This window comes from Zophobas morio, unplaced genomic scaffold (assembly GCF_036711695.1).
Source record: "Zophobas morio isolate AGI-343-1 ecotype UQ-CSIRO unplaced genomic scaffold, CSIRO_AGI_Zmor_V1 ptg000031l, whole genome shotgun sequence".
In the NCBI taxonomy this organism is placed as follows: domain Eukaryota; kingdom Metazoa; phylum Arthropoda; class Insecta; order Coleoptera; family Tenebrionidae; genus Zophobas; species Zophobas morio.
This window is the reverse complement of record NW_026972136.1, coordinates 6,705,376-6,720,988: the sequence shown is the minus strand read 5'-3', so window position 1 is coordinate 6,720,988 and position 15,613 is coordinate 6,705,376. Positions and strand designations below refer to the sequence as shown.

At 29.2% G+C, this 15,613-nt stretch overlaps 2 protein-coding genes across 3 annotated transcripts in view; one reads left to right on the top strand and one right to left on the bottom strand.

The window, feature by feature from the left end:
• The first annotated feature begins 1,818 nt into the window (after positions 1 to 1,818).
• On the top strand, positions 1,819 to 11,924 carry LOC135139541 (NEDD8-conjugating enzyme Ubc12). Of its 2 annotated transcripts, XM_064069815.1 has the most exons (4): positions 1,819 to 2,089; positions 2,143 to 2,237; positions 2,287 to 2,594; positions 11,605 to 11,924. In XM_064069815.1, exons 1-4 carry the CDS (start codon positions 1,984 to 1,986, stop codon positions 11,630 to 11,632), a joined length of 537 nt encoding a protein of 178 aa, XP_063925885.1. In that variant the 5' UTR covers positions 1,819 to 1,983; the 3' UTR covers positions 11,633 to 11,924. The 2 variants fall into 2 exon arrangements, with proteins under 2 accessions (XP_063925885.1, XP_063925884.1); XM_064069814.1 differs by lacking the exon at positions 11,605 to 11,924 and having other exon boundaries at positions 1,820 to 2,089; positions 2,287 to 2,915.
• The window catches only part of LOC135139540 (importin-7), a 32,327-nt gene continuing 27,151 nt past the window's right edge, over positions 10,438 to 15,613 (bottom strand). Inside the window, exons 8-10 of the mRNA XM_064069813.1 lie at positions 11,096 to 11,356; positions 10,899 to 11,042; positions 10,438 to 10,852 (exon numbers count right to left, since the gene is read on the bottom strand). Coding sequence (XP_063925883.1) covers positions 10,788 to 10,852; positions 10,899 to 11,042; positions 11,096 to 11,356 — 470 coding nt within the window. The 3' untranslated portion in view covers positions 10,438 to 10,787. The remainder of the gene's footprint in view (positions 10,853 to 10,898; positions 11,043 to 11,095; positions 11,357 to 15,613) is intronic.

Below are 15,613 nucleotides of genomic sequence, written 5' to 3'. Positions count from 1 at the left end.
GTCCATTTTTTATTGAAGAAAATTTGAATTCTAATTCCTTTTTAAGACTGCTTCGTTACCACAGTGCACCAAATTCAATATTTAAGTTTTGATGATTGGTTTCGTTTCAAATGGATGGAACTCCCCCACATCCAACTGCAATAACACATTACTTACACGAAATCTTTAGAGCAATTGACCAAAAAAATAACACGTACCTACCCACAATTCGACTGATTACATGGCGATAGTACCAATTTAATATTTTTACGTTTTCTTCTGTTGTATTCATTTCTTAAATTTCCAAATTATATTTTGACAAGTTGACAAGTTGGCAAGTTTAATTTTTTTCTATTAATCACGTAGGTTTGATGTAATCTTGGTTGTATACTTTCATTACATTGATGTGTTTTTTTTAAGATTGAACGTAGGGACTTTCTGGTGTATGTTCAGAGTTAAAAAAATGTCCCTGTATATATTTCTAATATACATAAAAAATTTGACAACAATCGATCTAGCGGTTTCGGAGTTACGTATCTAATAATAATGGATACAGACACCAGACACACAGACACACAGACGGAAACGGGAGACCAGTTTTTCGTACTTGAGAGGTTATGACACGTCGAGAGAATATGAAAGTGGCTATTGGGCCGATGGACTCGATTACAATATTTCTAAAACTTGTACTCGGAAAGTAAAAAAACATTAGAGGCTCCAAAATACTTTCAAATTCTTTCCAAACAGGAATACATAGAACCTCAAAAATTTTTCAAAAAAAAACTGAGTCCCAAAATTAACTCAAAAACAGGTCGGGTCAGATTTTTCCAAAAATACAACACCAAAATTGTTTTAAATAATTTACAAAAAAAAAATCTCCATGTGCTGCCAAAGTAATATACCATGGGTACCGAAGAGTCCCCCGAATTAAAAAAAAAAAACTATTGCGGTATTCAAGGCTTTTTCAAATTCTTAAAAAATAAAACACTAAAAGCTCAAAAGATTTTTTCAAGTTTATTCAGCATCACAACACCAGATTCCTTTAAATTTATTCGAAAATAATACACAATGGACCTAAAATTAACTGCGAACATTTTAAACAGAGTGTTTAAATTGAGTAGCTACACTTGTAAAATATAATTAATAGATTTACATTAACCTAGGATTAATTCTAATATTTCAAAAGAATGCGGAAAATGATTATTCTGTGTTGAAGGTCTATTGTCGGCTGCCAGTCATAAATTATCTGTAGTCTTCAGTACCAACTTATTTTTAGGAAGAATTGCTGGTTGCGTTTAGGGCAACAAATGGCGCCTAATTCAAACTTGTCAGTCGTCTAATCTTCCACCTGAAATAGATATGTTCGTAATTTCTACTATTTTGAATATTTTAAAGCTTACCTTGTATCCAGTAACGATTTTAAAAACTAGTAATGAAGCATATTAAAAACAATTACATATTACAAGTGAAAATATTTAATTGCAAGTGTTATTTTATTAATGAAAGTTTTTCTCCTAGTTTTTCGTTATCAGCTTTCATTCAAGTGTGAAACGTTTCTAGGGCAGAAAAAATGTTGAATCATAACCATGAATCAACAAAATTATGAAAATTTGAAATTAAATTCAAAGTAGGTGCGCAACATAACGTGTGGATGTTTGAACTCGACGGTATATTGAAGAAATATCAAACCCTCCTCTACCAGCATTATTTTTCTGCGTATTTTTAAACAAAGTTGTTAATAACCATAAAGATATGCAAAGTAATTAAATAAAAAATATGGTAATTAATTATGTGCGCACCTGCACGACACTAGCGCCACTTTTAGCCGAGCGCCCCAAAATCTAACCTCGTCCGTTTGACAGTTTTGACATTGACAGATGTGAAAAATTATACAAAAAGCAGCCGAAGAAATTTCACTTTTCTCATGTTTTTGTAAATTGTGATAGCACAAGACCGACGATTACGCTAATTTAAGAAATTAACACCCACCCAAACTAGTTAAATATGATAAAATTATTCTCGTTGAAGCAACAGAAGAAAGATGGAGAAGCCTCGCCACGACCAGGAAATCAAAAGAAAGCCTCTGCAGCCCAGTTGAGAATCACAAAAGGTTCACTTTTTCCAATTTAGCCGCAAAAGACGTCAAAATTCGCTTTTTTCCAGATATAAACGAGCTCAACCTCCCGAAGACTTGCACAACCGAGTTCCCAGATCCCGACGACCTGCTGTCATTCAAGCTGGTGATCTGCCCTGACGAGGTTCGAGAGGGGTGCATTTGCTGGGTTGTCTCTAATTGTGTGATTTAAGGGGTTCTACAAGACTGGTCGCTTCGTGTTTAGTTTCAAAGTGGGCCCCAACTACCCGCACGAGCCCCCCAAAGTGAAGTGCGAGACGCAGGTCTACCACCCGAATATTGACCAGCAGGGGAATGTGTGTCTGAACATCCTGCGGGAGGACTGGAAGCCGGTGCTTACCATCAATAGCATCGTGTATGGCTTGCAATACTTGTTCTTGGAACCGAATCCAGAGGACCCTCTTAACAAAGAAGCCGCTGAAGTGCTCACCACCAACAGGAGATTGTTCGAGCAGAACGTGCAGAAGGCGATGAGGGGAGGGTATGTTGGCAGTACTTATTTCGACCGCTGTCTCAAGTGATTCATATGTGTAAAGAACTTATTTATAAGTTTACTGTTTTATGCCTGTTGACGAGGACACTAAGTGATTCTTGCTCCTAATTACTAATTTCGTTTATTAAAGCTATCATAGTTGTTTTGTTTGCTTTTTTGTCGGCGTTTTTCCAGACTTGTTGGATCTATGAATTTGTGATCATATCTCCATTATCACCTTACGGTGTGTTGTAATTTCTTCTCAGTGAAAATGTAACTGATTTAATTAAGATATAGATAATTTTCATAATAAAACCATAAAGAAATCGAGCAATGCTTTTTTCAAATACTTTGGCACCTTTGTTTTCATGCAAATGCGATTTCCTACACTGATTTCTATTATCAGCTTACAAAGTGTGTATGTGATTTTGGCTTGGTGAAAGTTAACTAGATCTAGATTTAGGTAGTTCACATGACGTCACGAGTCATGAACTGAGCATAAACCAGATGTGTTATTAACCCATAATGGTTTTGGTGTTGCGTTAATAAGCGAAAATGGGCAGGATTGTGATAAAAAAAAACTTGGTGGAAAATTAGCCCCATTCTAATTGCTTGAATTTATTAAAACTGTTAGTTGAATATCCAGGATTAGTCTCCAAATTTAGACCTTACCTAACTTATTACCCTGTGGGCGAAAAAGACCTCTAGTGGGTCATGCTCATGATTCATGAAATTTATTTTTAAAATAATGACGTTGGCACTTGACACTTTATTTGACAGATAGTTAACTGTCAAACTAAAAAAGGAAGGGGTTGGTACTGCCATAGATTAATATAGATGCGACATACAGGCTGATTTTGCAAAACCACCCTTATTGACATTGGAGTCCTCAAGCGCCAAATTTAAATAGTCGAAGCCAATGAAAAAACTTGTTTCACTACAACTCGTCGCATGAGAACTTGTTTGATCTACAGACCAGAGCGCGCTCAGGCCAATGTCGACTTAAGCGTTCAGAAGCGATTTGGTCGGTTTTTATAACGACTAAGTCAACATTTTTGGTACATATTTAGATGATTTTACATATTTTGTTTAACTAAGAATTAATTATTTATTTGTGTTTTATACTAGCAAAACGTCTTAAACTAAGAATATTGTTGAAATAACCCAATGGATTTTTTTCGGGAAGATGTTTTGGAAACACTGTGTTCTATTTTGTATGAATATTTTTAGTGACAATGTTTGTGGTTGTTTTCGATACACTGTATCATATTAAAAGGGAAAAATTAAAATAATCGAAAATTCGAAAAATCGAAACCTTAAAAAATCGTAAAACCAAAATATTGAAAAATCGAAATATCGAAGAACTTAAAATCGAAAAATCAAAAGAACAAGAAATCGTGGAGTCGAAATTTAAAAATTGAACAATTTATAAATTGAGAAATTGACAATCAAAATATCGAAAAATCCAAATCTCGATAAATCGAGAAATCAAAAAACTTAAAAATTCGAAAAATTGAAAAATTGAGAGATTGAAAGATCAAAAGAACGAGAAATCGAAAAGTGATGAAGTCGAAAAATAGAGAAATCGACAAACAAAAAGTTAAAAATTGAAAATTGGAAAAGCGGAAAATCAAAAACCGAAAAATTGGAAAACTGGAAAAACTGAGAAACGGAAATAGGCCAAAATAAAAAATTTAAAACTTGTAAATCGAAAACCTGAACAATCAAATCTTGATAAATCAGGAACGAAAAATTAACAAATCGAAAAATTGAAAAACAAAACATCTAAAACCAGGAAGTCGAAAAATCGAAAGATTAAGAAATATTGACAAATTAAAATATCAAAAGATTGAAAAATCTAAAATTTAAAAATCCAAAAATTGAAAAATCGAAAAAGTAAAAAGGTAGACACATCGAAAAATCCAGAAGTCAAAAATAGAAAAGCCGAAGAATTGAAATATTGAAAAATCCTAAAACTGAAATATCTAAAAACTGAAAAATCGAAAAATCAAAAAAGTGAAGACGAAAAATAGAAACATTAAAAAATCGGAAAATTGAAAAATCAAAAAATGAAAGAATTGAAGAACAGGAAAATCGAAACACTCGAAGGTCAAGAAACGGGAAAATCAAAACATCGATTAATTGAAAAATCGAAAAATTGAGAGTTTATAAAAGTCAATTGAAAAACAGAAAATCTAAAACCGAGAAGTCCAAAAATCAAAAGATTACGATCGAAACATTTGAAAAATTCGACAACTTGGAAAAAATTGAAATGTCGACGAACTGAAATAAAAATTCGGGAAATCGAAAAATTTTAAATTTTAAAAATTAAAAAATCGAAAATTTAAAAAACGAAAAATTGAAAAATCGAAAAAGTAAAAAATCGACACATAGAAAAATCCAGGAGTGGAAAATCGAAAAGTCGAAGAATCGAAATATTGAAAAATCCCAAAACTGAAATATCGAAAAACTGAAAAATGAAAGAAAAACTGAAAAACTGAAAAACCTGGAAAATTCGAAAACTGAAATATCCAAAAACTGAGAACCTAAAAAGTCGAAAAATTGAGCAAGCGAGAAATCCAAAAAGTGAACTCGAAAAATCGAAAAATTAAAGAATTGAAGAACAGGAAAATCGAAACACTCGAAGGTCAAGAAATGGGAAAGTCAAAACATCGATTAATTGAAAAATCGAAAAATTGAGAGTTTATAAAAGTCAAATTTGGAAAATCAAAAAATAGAAAATTTGACAAAATGGCAATTGAACAACAGAAAATCTAAAACCGGGAAGTCGAAAAATCAAAAGATTAAGAAATCGAATCATTTGAAAAATTCGAAAACTTGGAAACAATCGAAATATCGAAGAACTGAAATGAAAAATCGAAAAATTTAAAATTTGAAAAATTTAAAAATCGCAAAATTGAAAAAATCGACACATCGAAAAATCCAGGAGTCAAAAATCGAAAAGTCGAAGAATCGAAATATTGAAAAATCCCAAAAACTGAAATATCGAAAAACTGAAAAATGAAAGAAAAACTAAAAATGGGAAACTAAATCGGAAAATCAAAACATTGAAAAATCCAAAAATTTAAAACGACAATTGAAAACATAAAATCTAAAACCGGGAAGTCGAAAAATCGAAAGATTAACCAATCGAAAAATTGAAAAATCGAAAAAGTAAAAAAATCGACACATCGAAAAATCCAGGAGTCAAAAATAGAACAGCCGAAGAATTGAAATATTGAAAAATCCTGAAACTGAAATATCTAAAAACTGAAAAATCGAAAAATCAAAAAAGTGAAGTCGAAAAATTGAAACTTTCAAAAATCGAAAAATTGAAAAATCAAAAACCTGAAAAAACAAAAAATTAAAGAATTGAAGAACAGGAAAATCGAAACACTCGAAGGACAAGAAATGGGAAAGTCAAAACATCGATTAATCGAAAAATAGAAAAATTGAGAGTTTATAAAAGTCAAATTTGAAAAATTAAAAGATCGAAAATTTGACAAAATGACAATTGAAAAACAGAAAATCTAAAACCGGGAAGTCGAAAATTTAAAAGATTAAGAAATCGAAACATTTGAAAAATTCGAAAACTTGGAAAAAATTAAAAAATCTAAAATTTAAAAATCGAAAAAGTAAAAAAATCGACACATCGAAAACTCAAGAAGCCAAAAATCGAAAAGTCGAAGAATCGAAATATTGAAAAATCCCAAAGCTGAAATATCAAAAAACTGAAAAATGAAAGAAAAACTAAAAATGGAAAAATGGGAAAATGAAAAATTCCAAAACTCAAATATCGAAAAACTGAAAAATGAAAGAAAAACTAAAAATGGGAAACTAAATCGGGAAATCAAAACATTGAAACATCGAAAAATTTATAACGACAATTGAAACCAGAAAATCTAAAACCGGGAAGTCGAAAAATCGAAAGATTAAGCAATCGAAAAATTGAAATATCGAAAAAATAAAATCGACACATCGAAAAATCCAGGAGTCAAAAATCGAAAAGTCGAAGAATGGAAATATTGAAAAATCCCAAAACTGAAATATCGGAAAACTGAAAATGAAAGAAAAACTGAAAAATGGAAAACCTAGAAAATCCGAAAACTGAAATATCCAAAAAGTGAATTTGAAAAATCGAAACCTTAGAAAAACTAAAAACTGAAAAATCAAAAACCCGAAAAATCAAAAAATTAAAGAATTGAAGAACAGGAAAATCGGAACACTCGAAGGTCAAGAAATGGGAAAATTAAAACATCGATTAATTGAAAAATCGAAAAATTGAGAGTTTATAAAAGTTAAATTTGAAAAATTCAAAAATCGAAAATTCAAAAATCGAAGAATCGAAATATTGAAAAATCCCAAAACTGAAAAATGAAAGAAAAATAAAAATGGGAAACTAAATCGGGAAATCAAAACATTGAAAAATCGAAAAATTTAAAACGATAATTGAAAATAGAAAATCTAACACCGGGAAGTCGAAAAATCGAAAGATTAAGCAATCGAAAAAGTAAGAAAATCGACACATCGAAAACTCCAGAAGCCAAAAATCGAAAAATCGAAAAATCCCAAAACTGAAAAATGGAAATCCTGGAAAATCCGAAAACTGAAATATCCAAAAACTGAGAACCTAAAAAGTCGAAAAATTGAGGAAGCGAGAAATCAAAAAAGTGAACTCGAAAAATCGAAACTTAAAAAAAACTAAAAAGTGAAAAATCAAAAACCCGAAAAATCAAAAAATTAAAGAATTGAAGAACAGGAAAATCGAAACACTCGAAGGTCAAGAAACATCGATTAATTGAAAAATCGAAAATTTGAAAAAACGACAATTGACAAAGAGAAAATCTAAAACCGGGAAATCGAAAAATGAATAGATTAAGAAATCAAAACATTTGAAAAATTCGAAAACTTGAAAAATTGAAATATACAAGAACTGAAATGAAAAATCGAGAAATCGGAAAATCTAAAATTTTAAATATTAAAAAATTAAAATATCAAAAAACTGAAAAATCTAAAATTTAAAAATCCAAAAATTGAAAAATCGAGAAACTGAAAAGGTAGACACATCGAAAAATCCAGAAGTCAAAAATAGAAAAACCGAAGAATTGAAATATGTATTGAAAAATCCTAAAACTGAAAAATCGAAAAATCAAAAAAGTGAAGTCGAAAAATAGAAACCTTAAAAAATCAAAAAATTATAGAATGGAACAGGAAAATCGAAACATTAATTAATTGAAAAATCGAAAAATTTGGAGTTTATAAAAGTCATATTGAAAAAATAAAAAAACGAAAATTTGACAAAATGACAATTGAAAAACAGAAAATCTAAAACCGGAGAGTCGAAAAATCAAAAGATTAAGAAATCGAAACATTTGAAAAATTCGAAAACTTCGAAAAAATTGAAATATCGAAGAACTGAAATGAAAAATCGAGAAACCAAAAAATATAAAATTTTAAAAATAAAAAAATCTAAAATTTCAAAATCGAAAAAGTAAAAAAATCGACAGATCGAAAAATCCAGGAGTCGAACAGTCGAAATATTGAAAAATCCCAAAACTGAAATATCGAAAAACTGAAAAATGAAAGAAAAACTAAAAATGGGAAACTAAGTCGGGAAATCAAAACATTGAAAAATCGAAAAATTTAAAACGACAATTGAAAACAGAAAATCTAAAACCGGGAAGTCGAAAAATCGAAAGATTAAGCAACCGAAAAATCGAAAAAGTAAAAAAAATCGACACATCGAAAACTCCAGAAACCAAAAATCGAAAAGTCGAATCGAAATATTGAAAAATCCCAAAACTGAGAACCTAAAAAGTCGAAAAATTGAGCAGCGAGAAATCCAAAAAGTGAACTCGAAAAATCGAAACCTTAAAAAAACTAAAAAATGAAAATCAAAAACCTGAACAATCGAAAAATTAAAGAATTGAAGAACAGGAATATCGAAAGCCTCGAAAGTCAAGAAATGGGAAAATCAAAACATGGATTAATTGAAAAATCGAAAAATTGACAGTTTATAAATGTCAAATTTGACAAATTGAAAAATCGAAAATTTGAAAAAACGACAATTGAAAAACAGAAAATCTAAAACTGGGAAGTCGAAAAATCGATAGATTAAGAAATCAAAACATTTGAAAAATTCGAAAACTTCAAAAATTGAAATATCGAAGAACTGAAATGAAAAATCGAGAAATCGGAAAATCTAAAATTAAAAATCGAAAGATTAAGAAATCGAAAAATTAAAAATTTTAAATATTGAAAGATTAAAATACCAAAAATTGAGAAATCTAAAATTTAAAAATCGAAAAAGTAAAAAGTCGACACATCGAAAAATCCAGAAGTCAAAATTGGAAAAGTCGAAGAACATAAATGTTGAGAAATCCCAAAACTGAGAATCTAAAGAATCGAAAAATTGAGAATAAAAAAAGTGAAGTCGAAATATCGAAACCATAAAAAAATCGAAAAATTAAAAAATCAAAAACCTGCAAAATCGTAAGATCAAAAATTGAATAACAAGTAAACTGAAAAATCCCAAAACTGAAATGTCCAAAAACTGAGAAATTAAAAAATTGAAAAATTGAGAAATCGAAAAACCAAAAAAGTGAAGTTGAAAAATCGAAACCTGAAAAAATAGAAGAATTGAAAAACCAAAAAATCTGAAAAATCAATTAATTGAAAAATCGAGTTTAAAGAGTTTATAAAAGTCAAAAATTGAAAAATCGAAATATTTAAAAATCGTAAAATTGAAGAGAAAAACTGAAAACCGAGAAATTGAAAAATTGAGAAATTGTAAAATCCAAAAGTTGAATAATAAATATGAGTAAACTGAAAAGTCCCCAAACTAAAATTTCGAAAAACTGAAAATTCGAAAGTTGAAACAGCAAGAAATTATGGTCGAAACCGGTTAGGATGTGTATCAGATCAGAGATCATGGCTTATAAATCAAATCGTTTCCGAACGCTTAGAGTCGACATTGGCCTGAATCCGCTCTGGTCTATAGATCAAACAAGTTCTCAGACGACGAACTGTAATTCGTGTGACCTGAATTAAAGTGAAGGAAACAGTAAGCAACTTGTAATATTCTGGTAAATCTAGTGTCAATTTGTCAAAAGTAAAACGCGTCGTTAAAAATATTATGACATTTTTTCTAGTTAAGTTTATTTAACAAACACTGTTCGCAACATCATTATTTTAAAAATAAATTTCATGGCCTACTAGAGGAGTTTTTTCCGATCATATTGCACCTCACCTTATTATTAAAAAAATATATAAAAAATGTTGTATATGACATTATCTACGACTGCAGCTCTGTAGGATTTTTCGCGTAGTTCTGCTCCCCACATCTCGAATCGATCGCATGTCGCGATGACGTCACAAAAGATCTGCGACAAATTTTCTTGTTATTCATTTTCGTTTGTTTTTATGCAGAAAGTTAAATTTAAGTTCAATCGCCCCGACCTACTTCATTTCACAGTAAATTTACTTCATATCAACACCTATTTATTGTGTTTCAAGTAGAGAATTGTTTAAATTTTTTGATGTGTCATTGACACAGCAATAAATTTTTAATGACAGCTTTTAAAGTTTTATTCCAAATAAAAATTATCAGAAATGCAAATCGTCGTTATAAAAAAGTAATAAAAAAATTTAGACAAGTAGGAGTGGGCGTTGACTTTTCCGCCTTACCGAAATATGAATCATAATTAGGCTCGACGTCAGTTTTTGGCACGAAACGCTCATATGACGTCTAGTGAAGGTTGCTATAAAGAGGAGCGGCAAACGCAGACAAAATTAAATTTCCAAGTGTTGAAACAAGTTGAAAAATTTCAACTTTTCAACAAAACTACAAAAATCGAAGCAATGCTTTATTAAAATGCAATAACTTAACACCTCATATATGTATATAGAAATGTAATTTTACTACATTGGTTTCCCTAATCGAGAGAAAAGAATATCAATTAACCTAAAAGAGACAAACACAGTCCACAGACTTAACACAAATTACAGAATACATCGGAAATAAACAGATTTCATTTAAATCTATATTAGTTAATTCAAATTGTTTACATCCGTGTAATAAAAAGGCACTTAATCAAAATTAAAAAAGATTAAGATTACCAACTGTACAAATAATCACTTCACTGCTCATAACAGTCAATTTTACACTCAGTCATAGTAGGATTTTCAAACCGACACTTCCGCTCATGACGGCTTCGGAGCTCCGAACTTAAACGATGTGGGCACTTCGTGGTGCGTAAACATGAAACCTGAAACAACCCGTTTACCACCTGTCACAACCGACGTTTTCGTTACCTCCAGACTGCTCGATCCTTTTACTTTCTTTGGCTGCCTTTCTCTGGTCTGCTAATACACAAATGTCTAGTAGATTCTTCTTTTGTTGCTCGGTTAAGTTGGCCGTGAGGGCGTTGTACCAATCGGGTTGGACGCGCTCCAATCCTGAAACGGAAAGCGGGCGTGAGAGTGAGCGGACCGCGGACTGAACTACTTACGAGTCATGACTTCCTTAAATACGTCGTATTCGTCTACTGGACAAGTTTCTTCGTCTAAAGGTGTGGTGTAAGCTTCTAGCATGGTTTCTTCGTTTGGTTCGAAATCCGAGTCGTCGTCGTCTGAATCGTCCTCTATGTCGTTAATTGTACCTGTGATGGCCATTCCGGCGGTTTGGCCGGCTGATAAGGCCCGTCTGGAAATATTCTCTAGGTATTCTTGGCCTTGTTCGTCGATTTCGTCTTCGTCCGAACTGAGTACTTCTGAGAAGAAATAAAAAAGTGTTTAAGATGTGTCTAAACTCACGTCAACATGGCCAGCTTAGAATACTATTACTCGGAAATAAAAACTATATTTATCTCTTTCTATCGTTTGACTACTAACCACGCTTGTAATTGACAAACTAATAAATCGAATTTGGTTTGGACCTCGCTTATTTCAATTCAAATAATAAAAAAGGTTGCTGTTTCTTTATCCCCGACAAGTCAACTTTTAACAGATTGTTTTTTAGGATTATGTACATTTTCGAAAAGTCGTAAGCCTTCATAGAAACGTCAGAAAATTATCGCCAATTGAAGATAGTGTATTTTACTATAAAAATATAAAATGTGATCTTATTATACCCATATTTATCTGTTATTCTGTTCTGTAATTGTTATTATAAATAAATTCTTACTTTTGTAATAAACATACTAAACTGATGACGTGTTTTTGTCGGTCTGAACAGTCCAATCAATGTTACGTTGGTAACCAAACAAACCTGTAAATTTTGGATTTGTAGTTTAAACAGTTGAACCGACAATGACATCAAACTCAATATTCAAAAAGGTTTTTCTGTTTTTTTTTTAATCCTGATTTTTCTTTCGTTGGATATCTAATGAAACTAATTAAACAACTATTTTGCTTTATTTATGTTTCTTCATCGCACTTCTTTATTTATTAGAATTTTATTATTAACAATTAAAATTAAAAGTGCAATTTTGGTACAAACTTTAAATTAATTACCAAAAAACACCTTTGCTAAGTAAAAGCTGCATTTAATGACACGTTGAATAGTAATAATAATAGAGAACTTTTTATCGTTCGTTACGTTCTTCAAAAATAAGTAATAACAGATTCGGCTTCTATTTCTAAGCCTCTCCATTCAAATGAACTAAAACTTGGCAACTGTAAAATAAACATAAAGAACATTAAAATAATCTATTCGAATATTTACAGTTCATATTTTTTATTTTCAACATTAATGTATCTTGTGGCGCTTTACTTTATCAAGGAGTGTGACTGAAATTGACTGAAATCAGGGAAAATATGTCAATTTAAATTTAAATAAATGATTATAAATAATGTAGCTACATATAATGTAATAGTTATTTAACGAATGAGTTGATTAATGAAGGCTATTAACAAACGTGTTAGTTACAATGTTTTTTCAATGATCTTTAAAAATTAAAAAATAAAAGTTAAATTATGCAACCAAATATACATTTTGTGTTACTCCATTTCTGTGTCCCATTCCCATTTCAAAGTCCAAAATTGACACATTACAATCAAAACAAAATGATAAATATCTTCAAGAGAAATAATAAAATTTTACTATAAAACGTCCATAATATTCTGAATTTAAATTCAGATTTATATCTTGGTTCTCCTGGAAATGTCACTAAAAAGAAGAAAAATAAACGTTAAGAATAGAAAAAACTAGAAATCGAGGGAATGAAAATCTAAAAATTGAAAAATCATAAAATTGTAAAATAGAAAACTCGAAACATGAAATCGAAAAATTTTATATCGAAAACTTGAAAAATTATAAAAAACTGAAAATCGAATTCACGAAAATTTGAAAAATAGAAAATATAAAAGCGAAAACCTGAAAAATTTTTAAATTAAAAATTGAAATTTTTAAATTGAAAATTGAAAAATGATAAAATTCTTAAATGGAAAACTTGAAGATTGAAATCGAAAAAATCGGGAAACCGAAAACTCAAGTTGAAGAAACGACGACTTCAAAAATCGAAAAATGAAAATTTCGGAAAATTTTATATCAAAAACTTGATAAATTACAAAACTGAAAAGTCAAGAAACGAAAAACTGAAGAATTCAACATTGAGAAATTGAAAAATTGAAGACATGAAAATTTGAAAAATTAAAAAGTTGAAAATTTGAAAAATTATAAATTAGAAAAACTAAAGAAATGAAGAATTGAAAAATTAAAACTGGAAAACCCGAAACTTGGAATCGAAAAACCGAAAAGCGAAAACTCTTAAAACTTGAAGAAACGAGGACTTCCAAAATCGAAATGAAAATTTCGAAAAATTGTAAAATTGAAAAATTATAAAAATCGAGGGACTGAAAATCTAAAAACTGAAAAGTTATAAAATAGGAACCTCGCAACAAGAAATCGAAAAACCGAAGAAATGACAAATTAAAAAATGGAAAAATAAAAATCGAGAAACCGAAAAACAAAAACTCTAAAAGTTGAAGAAACTTCAAACATTGAAAAATGAAAATTTCGAAAAATCACAAAATCAAATGTTGTATCGAAAACTTGAAAACTTATAAAAGTCAAAAATGGAAGAAACGAAAAATTGGAGAATTCAACATTGAGAAACTGAAAAATTAAAAAGTTAAAAAATCGAAAAAATCAAAAGATGAAAACTTGAAAATCTGAAGTTGAAAACTCGAAAAATTGTAAAATGAAAAATCATGAAACTGAAAATTGAAAATTTAAAATGGAAAACCTGAAAAATTGTAAAATCGAAAAACTAAATAAATGAAGAATTGAAAAATTAAAAATCGAGAGACTGAAAATCTAAAATTTGTAAAATCACAAAATTATAAAAATGTAAAAGGAAAACTCGAAATTTGGAATCGAAAAACTGACGAAATGACAAATTAAAAATCGAGGATTACAAATCGAGAAACCGAAAAATTTGTATCGAAATCCTGAAAAATTATAAAACTGACAAACTGAAGATACGAAAATTTGAAAAACGAAAAAGTTGAAAAATCGAAAAATTTAAACAATAAAAACTTGAAAATTTCCATACTCGAAAAATTGCAAAGCGAAAAATAGAAAATTTAAAATTGAAAACCTGAAAAAACTAAAGAAATCAAGGATTGAAAAATTAAGGTGAAAAATTAAATTGGAAATATTAAAGAAACGAAAAATTGAAAAATTAAAAATCGAGAAACTGAAAATCTAAAAATTGGAAAATTACAAAATCTTATAATTTTTTGATTTTGTAATTTTCTAATTTTTAGATTTTCAGTTTCTCGATGTTTAATTTTTAATGGAAAACTCGAAAATTGGAACCGAAAAATTCAAGAAATGACAAATTAAAAAATCAAAGGATAAAAATCGGGAAACCGAAAAACGAAAACTCTTGTAGAAACGAGGATTTCAAAAATCGAAAAATGAAAATTTCGAAAAATTACAAAATCGGAAAACTTTATATCGAAAACTTGAAAAATTATAAACTGAAAAATTGAAGATAGGAAAATTTGAAAAAATAAAAAGTTGAAAAATCGAAACATTAAACAATGAAAAGTAGAAAATTTAAAACCGAAAACATGAAAATTTATAAATTCGAAAAACTGAAGAATTGACAAATTAAAAAATCGAGAAACCGAAAAACGAAAACTCCAAAAGTTGAAGAAACGAGGACTTCAAAAGTCGAAAAATTACGAAATCAAAAAATTTTATATCGAAAACTTGAAAAATTATAAAATTCAAAAATCGAAGAAACGAAAAATTGAAGAATTCAACATCCGCGAAACTGAAAAACTGAAGACATGAAAATTTAAAAAATAGAAATTTAAAACCGAAAACCTGAAAAATAGTAACAATGAAAAATTGAAGAAACGAAAAATTAAAGAAATGATAAATTAAAATATCGAAGAATAAAAATCGAGAACTCTAATAAAAGTTGAAGAAATGATGACTTCAAAAATTGAAAAATTGAATAATTAAAAAGCTGAAAAGTCGAAAAATTTAAACAATGAAAACTTGAAAAATAAAAGTTGGAAACTCGAAAAATTGAAATTAGAAAATTTCAAATTGAAAACCTGAAAAATTGTAAAATCGAAAAACTAGACATGAAGTATTGAAAAATTAAAAACCCAGAGATTGAAAATCTAAAATTTGGAAAATCACAAAATCATAAAACTGTAAAAGGAAAACTCGAAATTTGGAAGCGAAAAACTGAAGAAATGACAAATTAAAATATCGAAAAATGAAAATTTCGAAAAATTTCAAAATCGAGAAATTTTATATCGAACTTGAAAAATTGTAAAACTGAAAAAATTATAAAATCGAAAAACTAACCAAAGGAAGAATTATTGAAAAACTGAAGAAATGACAAATTAAAAAATCGAAGAATAAAAACTGAGAAACCGAAAAACGAAAACTCGAAAAGCTGAAGAAACGAGGACTTCAAAAATCGAAAAATGAAAATTTCGAAAAATTACAAAATCGATAGTTTATATCGAAAATTTGAAAAAATAAAGTTGAAAAATAGAAA

What these genes read in the sequence shown, in the direction of transcription:
- LOC135139541 (XM_064069814.1), top strand. Translation starts at nt 1,984, where the DNA reads ATGATAAAATTATTCTCGTTGAAGCAACAGAAGAAAGATGGAGAAGCC. An exon ending in CCAGTTGAGAATCACAAAAG is followed by an intron (nt 2,090 to 2,142) that starts GTTCACTTTTTC and finishes GCTTTTTTCCAG; the next exon opens with ATATAAACGAGCTCAACCTC. An exon ending in TGGTGATCTGCCCTGACGAG is followed by an intron (nt 2,238 to 2,286) that starts GTTCGAGAGGGG and finishes GTGTGATTTAAG; the next exon opens with GGGTTCTACAAGACTGGTCG.